The following is a 9,954-nucleotide window of genomic DNA, read 5'->3' as shown; positions in this document are numbered from 1 at the left end:
TGCAAATGAGCGATAGAAAACCGATCGTGCAAATGTCACCATTCGGAATATATATATATTTTTGTGCTGTCGCCGCATGCCACCCCCGGCAGGATGCCGGGCCCATGTCGCCTATGCCTAAATCCTCCACTGGATGTTACAATGAACTGAGTGAATGGAATATGAATGACAGTCATCCAATATGCTGTAATAGAAATAAGGCCATGCTCATAAACAAATGTATCGTCCTCCCTCATCTTACACACCTCCCACCGCCACTGGTAATAACATAATAAATATTTAACTTCAATAGTTTTGTTCAGTTTCTCTTGCACAAGGGTAAAACTGGTTTATGTGAGTTTTGCTAAATACACTGACCAAAAATATAAACACAAGATGCAACAATTTTTAATATTTTACTGAGTTACAGTTCATATGAGGAAATTAGTCAATTGAAATACATTCATTAAGCCTTATCTATGGATTTCACATGACTGGGAATACAGATATGCATCTGTTTGTCACAGATACCTTTAAAAAAAGACAGGGGAAGTCAATATCTACTGTGATCACCATTTGCCTCATGCAACGCCTCATGCATCTCCTTCACATAGAGTTGATCAGGATGTTGATTGTGGCCTGTGGAATGTTGTACAACTCCTCTTCAATAGCTGTGCGAAGTTACTGAAACGTGAGTTGATGGAGGCGGATGAATGGCACGACAATGGGCCTCAGGTCACGGTCACGGTATCTCTGTGAATTGGAATTGCAATCGATAAAATGCAATTGTGTTTGTTGTCCGTAGCTTATACCTGCCCATACCATATCCCCACCGCCACCATGTGGCACTCTGTTCACAATGTTGACATCAGCCATCTGCCCAGTATAGTTGAAACCGTAATTCATCCTTGAAGAGCACACTTCTCCAGCTTGCCAGCGGCCATCGAAAATTAGCATTTGCTCACTGAAGTCGGTTACGACGCCGAACTGCAGTCTGGTCAAGACCCTGGTGAGAATGACGAGCACGCCGATAAGCTTCCCTGAGACGGTTTCTGACACTGAGCAGAAATTCTTCGGTTGTGTAAACCTACAGTTTCATCAGCTGTCCGGGTGGCTGGTCTCAGACGATCCTGCAGGCGAAGAAGCCGCATGTGGAGGTTCTGGGCTGGCGTGGTTACACGTGGTCTGCGGTTGTGAGGCCAGTTAGACATACTGTCAAATACTCTAAAACGGTTGGAGGCAGCTTATGGTAGAGAAATTAACATTCAATTCTCTGGCAACAGCTCTGGTGGACATTCCTGCAGTCAGCATGCCAATGTTCATGGCTTTGAACAGACATCTATTGCCCTTTCAAATCCTTTCTGATGACAAGTTTGTGGTAGAAAAACAGTGAATGAGGCTGGAGAAAATGTAATATACCACTGTACTATGAGTTTATCTATGAAATTGTTAGAGTATAGAGGTCAGAGGTCACAGGACTAAGATATGCAATAAACAGGGTTGGAGTGTGCAGTGGATAGCTGGATATAGGTACATGTTGATGACTTGGTGGAATACAGGTCTTGGCAAAGTGGGTAACGGGGCTGAGGTGTTTAGGCAAAGGAACTGGAGTCAATGGGTAATACATAAGGCTAGGATATGGGTGTATCAGGACTTGGTTGCATTAATATTAGGATATTGGCATGTGGGTGTTAGGGTTAGGGCATGGGGGTAATTGGGTTTAGGTTTGTGAGTAAGTGGGTAAGTGGGCTGAGGTATATAGATATTGGGTCTGGGGTGTGTGGGTCATTGTGTTTAGATGTGTGGGTAAGTGGGCTGAGGTATATAGATATTGGGTCTGGGGTGTGTGGGTAATTGTGTTAGAATTGTGGGTAAATTAGATAAGGTATATAGATATTGAAGCTTGGGAATAGTGGTAAATACTGTATCTGTTAATTTTATTATAGGCACAGCACTGTATATTCCCATCGGTCACAATTGTGACAGAAAATAAAACATACTGTTTCACATACTTTTCAATATTATTTTTCAAAAAGCAATATGGCTTATAGGGGTTTCTAATTGTATAAGGTGTACATAGTGGGCATATCTGAAAGAAATGTGGGAACAAATGGGTTCACACTAGGATCAGCAGAAGGCTACAGTAATGATGGCTCAATGCCCACAGAGGATCAGCAGAAGGCTACAGTAATGATGGCTCAATGCTCACAGAGGATCAGCAGAAGGCTACAGTAATGATGGCTCAATGCCCACAGAGGATCAGCAGAACGGGCATAATATGAAGTGGCTCAATTGCCCACAGAGGATCAGCAGAAGGCTTACAGTAATGATGAGGCCAATGCCCACAGAGGATCAGCAGAAGGCTACAGTAATGAGTGGCTCACTGCCACACAAGAGGATCAAGCAGAAGCGTACTCAGTAATGATGGTCATGCCCACAGAGGATCAAGCAGAAGGGCTACAGTAATGATGGCTCAATGCCCACAGAGGATACGCAGAAGGCTACAGTAATGATGGCTCAATTGCCCAAACAGTAGGTGAATCAGCAGAAGGCTACAGTAACTGAATGGCCTCAATGAGTCTCCTAGCAGAGGAAATCAAAGCAGGAAGTGCACTATCTAAACGAATATGTAATCTTGACAAGATTATCATATGCCCACTCGCGTGATTTCAGTTCTATATTACTCGTCTTATCATAGGTAAATGATGGCTCAATGCCCACAAGGGAGGATCAGCAGAAAGGCTTATTCAGTTAATGTATGGCTCTAATGCCAAAGCAGAAGGATCAGCAGAAGGCTACAGTAATGATGGCTCAATGCCCACAAAGGATCAGCAGAAGGCTACAGTAATGATGGCTCAATGCCCACAGACACACACCATGGAACACTGCAGATTAGCATACTTTAGTCTGGCCGAACACAACAAACAGACAAGCAAGTCTCAGTGAAGAATCTTTTTGATGTAGGCTCACAAGCCCTGGTTGGGTTTCGCAACCTATATCTGTCAAGACATTCTCATTGGTTACTGAAAGACCCCAACTGTATAGACCTCCACAACACCTGTTTTATTTTACTGTGTGGATGTTGTCTCTGTGACTTTTCTCAAACTATTTTTCTGTCCTCACTCAGGTCATAGGAAGTGAGTGTAGCAGCTGTGTCAAGGATATTCTAGGGTAAGAGATGGTTGACTTTATACTCCCACCTGGCCTACAGGACCATAACTGCTGCACTGATCTACACTGCTCTGCACTAGCTATATCAGGTGTGTAGTGATGGGCTGGAACAAATGTGTGTGTTGGTACACGTTACACTTTCTCCTGTCCTCTTAGTGGTGGTTGCCCTGAGGCTACTAGTAACAGGCCTTTGGGGGAATCTCTGTTGCTGTTGGTAGCTGAAGCTGAACAGAGCATGTCTGACTGTATACTGAAATACTGTTCCAGTGTGCTGTTCACGGTCTACCTTCCCTAGCCAAACGACTAGCACAGGAGAGAGAAATGAAGAGAAGGGATGGAGAGCAGACAGAGAGGAAGGAGAGAGGAGAAAGAACAGAAGAAGAGGGAGGAAGAGAGGGAGGAGGAGAGGGAGTAGAGAAAGAGGAAGGAGAGAGGAGAAAGAACAGAAGAAGAGGGAGGAGGAGAGGGAGCAGAGAAAGAGGGGGAAAGGGAGTGGATAGCGGCACACTGCTCACCTGGGAAGGCTTGTTGTTGTGAGAGGAGGGGAGTAAGGGATGAATCAGTGTCCTTGGTTACTGAGAGGGAGGAGAGGAGAGATAATGAAGTGAAAGGAGGAGTAGAGAGAGGGAATTACTTGCCTTCTGGGGTTATGGCGAAAGGGCTGTGTTTATGAAGAAGAGAGGGGAGAGGAAAAGAGTGAGAGAAGTGACAACAGGTACTAGATGTGTCTACTGCATTACGTGTGTGTGTGTGTGTGTGTGTGTGTGTGTGTAGTGTGTTGTGTGCTCGTGTGTGTGGTTGTGTGTGTGGTGTGTGCTGATGTGTGTGTGTGTGTGTGTGTGTGTGTGTGTGTGTTAGACTGAATTGAATGAAAGGAGACATGCTTCTCAGAGCAGACTCTCCTTACTCTGTTCAAGACTGAGCTCTGACAGACTCTACTGTTCTATCACACATGTCCATCTGTTTCAACTCTCTCTCAATTCAATTTCAATTTAAGGGCTTTATTGGCATGGGAAACATATGTTTACATTGCCAAAGCAAGTGAAATAGATAATAAACAAAAGTGAAATAAACAAGAAAAAATTAACAGTAACATTACAGAATAAAGACATTTCAAGTGTCATATTATGTCTATATACAGTGTTGTATACAGTCTGATGTGCAAATAGTTAAAGTGCAAAGGGAAAATAAATAAACAAATATAGGTTGTATTTACAATGGTGTTTGTTCTTCACTGGTTGCCCTTTTCTTGTGGCAATAGGTCACAAATCTTCCTGCTGTGATGGCACACTGTTATATTTCAACCAATAGATATGGGAGTTTATCAAAATTGGATTTGTTTTCAAGTTCTTCGTGGGTCTTTGTAATCTGAGGGAAATATGTGTCTCTAATATGGTCATATATTTGGCAGGAGGTTAGGAAGTGCAGCTCAGTTTCCACCTCATTTTGTGGGCAGTGTGGTTTTGTCTAATTGTGTTGCTGTCCTGGGGCTCTGTGGAGTCTGTTTGTGTTTGTGAATCGAGCCCCAGGATCAGCCTGCTCTGTAGGTGATGGCTTTGTTATGGATGGTTTGGGAATCGCTTCCTTTTAGAATTTAACGTCTATTTTCTGGATTTTGATAATTAGCGGGTATCGGTCTAATTCTGTTGTGCATGCATTATTAGGTGTTTTACATTGTACACTGAGGATATTTTTGCATAATTCTGCATGCAGAGTCTCAGTTTGGTGTTTGTCCAATTTTGTGAATTCTTGGTTGGTGAGCGGACCCCAGACCTCACAACCATAAAGGGCAATGGGTTCTATAACTGATTCAAGTATTTTTTGCCAGATCCTAATTGGTATGTCAAATTTTATGTTCCTTTTGATGGCATAGAAGGCCCTTCTTGCCTTCTCTCTCAGATTGTTCACAGCTTTGTGGAAGTTACTTGTGGCGCTGATGTTTAGGCTGAGGTATGTATAGTTTTTTGTGTGCTCTAGGGCAACATTGTCAAAATGGAATTTGTGTACATGGATTTTATAATGTCGTATGTTTTTCCCCCAACACCACTTTCTATCAATTTCTATAGCAGACCCTCATGCCAAATTGAGTCGAAAGCTTTTTTGAAATCAACAAAGCATGAGAAGACTTTGCCTTTGTTTTGCTTTGTTTGTTTGTCAATTAGGGCGTGCAGGGTGTATCCGTGGTGAAGTCTCTCTCTCTGTCACACACACATCAGTGGCAGTCGCTGCCGTTTAAGATGAGGGAGGAATTTTGTAATTTCTTTATGAGCATGGCCTTATTTCTATTACAGCATATTGGATGACTGTCATTCATATTCCATTCACCCAGTTCAATGTAACATCGATAGGTTTAGGCTACTACATGATACAAACATTTTCCCTCTACCCATCATGAGGTTTCTACAATCTAGCCTATGAATGAAAGTTTTTAACATAGGTGCACAGGTCACAAGACAAATTGGAGTAATCAAGGTGACAGACATTGAAACATTCAGTACCACCTTGCACACTCTTGCCTGCATCTAGGTGATCTAGTGTGCAATCATTGGTCCAAACGTTCCATTTTGCAAACAAAACGAGAGTTTCTATTGGGCAATTTCAGGTAGGTTTGTCCATTTTTTGTTCCGTTTGCTTCCATTTAATTTTTAAAGAAATGTATTCAAAACTGTTCAACTATTCTCTTTCTCTTTCTTTGAGTACTCTACTCACAACATTTTATGCACTGCAGTGCTAGCTAGCAGTACAAGATTAATTCTCTAATCCTTTGATTGGGTGTTGCAAGAGCTCTGATTGGTTGGAGGACGTCCTCCAGAAGTTGTCATAATTACTGTGTAAGTCTATGGAAGGGGGTGAGAACCAAGAACCTCCTAGGCTTTGTATTGAAGTCAATGTACTCAGAGGAGGCCCGGAAGCTAGCTGTCCTCTGGCTACACCATGGTGCTACCCTACAGAGTGCTGCTGAGGCTACTGTAGACCTTCATTGCAAAACAGTTTGTTTTAATCAATTATTTGGTGATGTGAATATATTTAGTTATTGTTGTATCTAAAAATAATAACTTTTTGAATGTTTCACTATTTGTATTTTTTTTTAATTCACTAAGTAGGATGGTCCTCCCCTTCCTCCTCTGAGGAGCCTCCACTGACACACGTACACACACACACGCACACAGCCATCAGAACAGATAAGGCCTGACCTTTTCCAGAGCCTGCTTCCTGTTCAATGGCGATGCAAAAGTCGGCATGGACTAGACAAACTCGCACGCACGCACACACACACACACACAGACACACACAGACACACACACACACACACACACACACACACCACACACACATCCCTTTCTCTGCCATGTTAATAATCCATACTAAACAACTGTATTCTTCTTCTTCTAACATGGCTGTGACTTGTCTTTGTCAGTCAATCTAATCATTTGTATGCGATGAGGATTGGTGCAAAGATCTCTCTTTCGCTCTCTCTGGCTGGCTTCCTATTCAGAGCTGGGCTCCTGTACTCAGATAGAGCAGATAACAGATAGCAGATAGGATAGTTCACTGTCCATAATTCTCTCTGACGATTATCACCTGGATCATCCAACCTCTGTCCTCCTTGGTGGACCACTGTCAGGGACATCACTTGCAAACACCACGCAAGCAAGTACACGCACTTGCACACACCAACACACACACACACACACACACACACACACACACACACAAAGACACTAACAAAAGAGAAATCACAAAGACAGCTACAAATATGCACAAAGTTGATGTACAATATACACAAAGCTGTAGGAACAAAAGACAGGTTGTCACTCAAAACACATCACAGCCACAATAGAGCAGAAACCTGTTTCACACTGTGTGTACGCTGTATCATGACACCTCTGAATTCACACCGACACACACAAACACACACACATAGACATACACACATAGACATACACACATAGACATACACACAGATCATGGACAATTTATCACAACCTATATCTTTCACAGACACCCTACAACCCCATCCCCATCCCTCACCCTCATGTCTTTCACAGACACCCTACAACCCCCATCCCCATCCATCACCCTCATGTCTTTCACAGACACCCTACAACCCCCATCCCCATCCCTCACCCTCATGTCTTTCACAGACACCCTACAACCCCCATCCCCATCCCTCACCCTCATGTCTTTTACAGACACCCTACAACCCCCATCCCCATCCCTCACCCTCATGTCTTTCACAGACACCCTACAACCCCCATCGCCATCCCTCACCCTCATGTCTTTCAATGGCTAGAGTTAGATCTGCATGTTCTTTAGCTTAGCCAATGATAGTCCCAGCAATGAAGCTCATGGTGATGTGGTCCAGGCTAGAAGCAGGCAGTGGTGGAAAAAGTAGACAATTGCCATACTTGAGTAAAAGTAAAGATACCTTAATAGAAAATGACTCAAGTAAAAGTCACCCTGTAAAATACTACTTATGTAAAAGTCTAAAAGTATTTGGTTTTACATTTTTAAATATACTTAAAACAAAAGTAAATGTAATCACTAAAATATAAAAAAGTATCAAAAGTAAAAGTATAAATAATTTCAAATTCCTTATATTAAGCAAACCAGACAACACAATTTTCTTGTTTTAAAAATGTACAGATAGCCAGGGGCACTCCCCAACACTCAGACAATTTACAAACGAAGCATTTATGTTTAGTGAATCCTCCAGATCAGATGCAGTAGTGATGACCAGGGATGTTATCTTGATAAGTGCGTGAATTGGACCATTTTCCTGTCCTGCTAAGCGTTCAAATGTAACTAGTACTTTTGGGTGTCAGGAAAAATGTATGGAGTAAAAAGTACATTATTTTATTTAGGAAGGTAGTGAAGTAAAAGTTGTCAACAATATAAATAGTAAAGTACAGATACCCAAAAAACAACTAAAGTAGTACTTTAAATTATTTTTACTTAAGTACTTTACACCACTGTAAGCAGGGAAGTAGAGAGTCATCTGAGCCACTGTTTCAGAGGGAGTCATGATAAATAGCACAGCACTCCCTCTAGTGCCATTCACCTTCTAGTGGCAAAAATATCCTCATAGGGCACTTAAGCCTGTACCATGAGTCAAGCATGAAAGTCGCTGGTTCATGCTTCTATGCCACATTAACCTTCTGTCATTTTCACACCCCAAGGCACCATGGGTTCACAAAATACTAATAACTACCTAGATAGCTCTTACTGCAACAGTAGAACATCACAATAATGCACCGCACGGGAGAACCGTCCTGATTCATGACATAGGCAACGTTTCCTAGACCCCACCCTGCCTTTATGTTGACAAGATCACTCTCGTGTCTGTGAGATAAATGTCTGGGCCTGCAGGCCGTAGCAATGCAGAATGAGTTTGTGATTTACAATAAAATTTAACTGAAAAACCCGCACTAACAACATGGGTTATAGTAAACGGAGTAATTGGCAGTATTTGGCAGTATAACCAGTATAACAGTCATTTTGCCAGCTATGATATCTTATGTATAACAGTATATAATCTCATTTTGGCAGGCTAATAGCATTAACATCGATCAAGCAACATTATGGACTAAATGTTCAAACTCTGTTGCTGCAGGTTTATTTTTTGCTCGACAATACTGGTGAAATGAAGTATCATGCTGTACATAATGAATGACACCAGTCTCTTTGACCTCCTTCTCGGTCATCTCTCTACTAGGGCCCTGAACAGTCAGCCCCCTGCGGTTGGTAACAACAGGTACTAGATGTGTCTACTGCATACGTGTGTGTGTGTGGTGTGTGTGTGGTGTGTGTGTGTGTGTGTGTGTGTGGTGTGTGTGTGTGTGTGTGTGTGTGTGTGTGTGTGTGTGTGTGTGTGTGTGTGTGTGTGTGTGTGTTGTGTGTTTGTGTGTGTGTGTGTGTGTGTGTGTGTGGAAGCAATATGAAAGGTCAGGATGTATGAAATGTGACAGCTGGAGGATTCTCTCTCCTGGTCACTCTTGAAAACACAGCCACACACACACACACACCACACACACACACACACACACACACACACACACACACACCACACACCACACACACACACACCACACACACACACAACGACACACACACACACCACACACACACACACACACCGACTATGCAAACACACGCACACCTGAAGTGAGTATAATGAAGAGGGCCTACATAGTGGAATGCCATATATTGTTTGTATTTGTTTGTGTGTGTGTGGTGTGTGTGTAATCTGATACCCCTCTTGGTGTGTGTGTTGATTGACAGTCTGTCGGAGCAGCACACACACCACCATGGTGGGAGGGTGAGACATTCCAGCTCAGGCTCTTCAGGCTCAGACTCCTACAGTGAATTTGGAGGAGGAGAGCAGTAGCCAGCGCTCCTTAGCCCAAGCCCAGAACACACTCCGATCCTGGGACACCACCGACGCTCAGGCCCTTGGCTGCACCAAGGAGGTAGTACCCACGCTCACTTTCTGTCACACTGCTGTCTGTCTGTCTCTATACCATATCTCTCGTTAGCTGCCTGTCTTTTCATGGTAGTTTCTCAATCTCTCTCTTGTATAGAGTTTTTCTCTGCACCCTTTAGCCTCTTATACCATGGTTAGCCTCTTATACCTTTAGCCTCTTATACCATTTAGCCTCTTATTTACCTTTAGCTCTTATTTACCCCTTTTAGCCTCTTATATCCTTTTAGCCTCTTATACCTTTCTCTTATACCCTTTAGCCTCTATATACCCATTTAGCTCTTATACCCTTTAAGCCTCTTAATACAACTTCTAGGCCATGA

At 42.8% G+C, this 9,954-nt stretch overlaps 1 protein-coding gene across 1 annotated transcript in view; it reads left to right on the top strand.

Moving 5' to 3' along the window:
- The first annotated feature begins 9,088 nt into the window (after positions 1 to 9,088).
- The window catches only part of LOC111959241 (AF4/FMR2 family member 3), a 24,133-nt gene continuing 23,267 nt past the window's right edge, over positions 9,089 to 9,954 (top strand). Inside the window, exons 1-2 of the mRNA XM_070437625.1 lie at positions 9,089 to 9,095; positions 9,484 to 9,620. Of these exons, the coding sequence (XP_070293726.1) occupies positions 9,089 to 9,095; positions 9,484 to 9,620 (144 nt within the window). The remainder of the gene's footprint in view (positions 9,096 to 9,483; positions 9,621 to 9,954) is intronic.

This window comes from Salvelinus sp. IW2-2015, linkage group LG36 (assembly GCF_002910315.2).
Source record: "Salvelinus sp. IW2-2015 linkage group LG36, ASM291031v2, whole genome shotgun sequence".
NCBI lineage: Eukaryota > Metazoa > Chordata > Actinopteri > Salmoniformes > Salmonidae > Salvelinus > Salvelinus sp. IW2-2015.
This window is presented reverse-complemented; position numbering and strand designations above follow the sequence as displayed.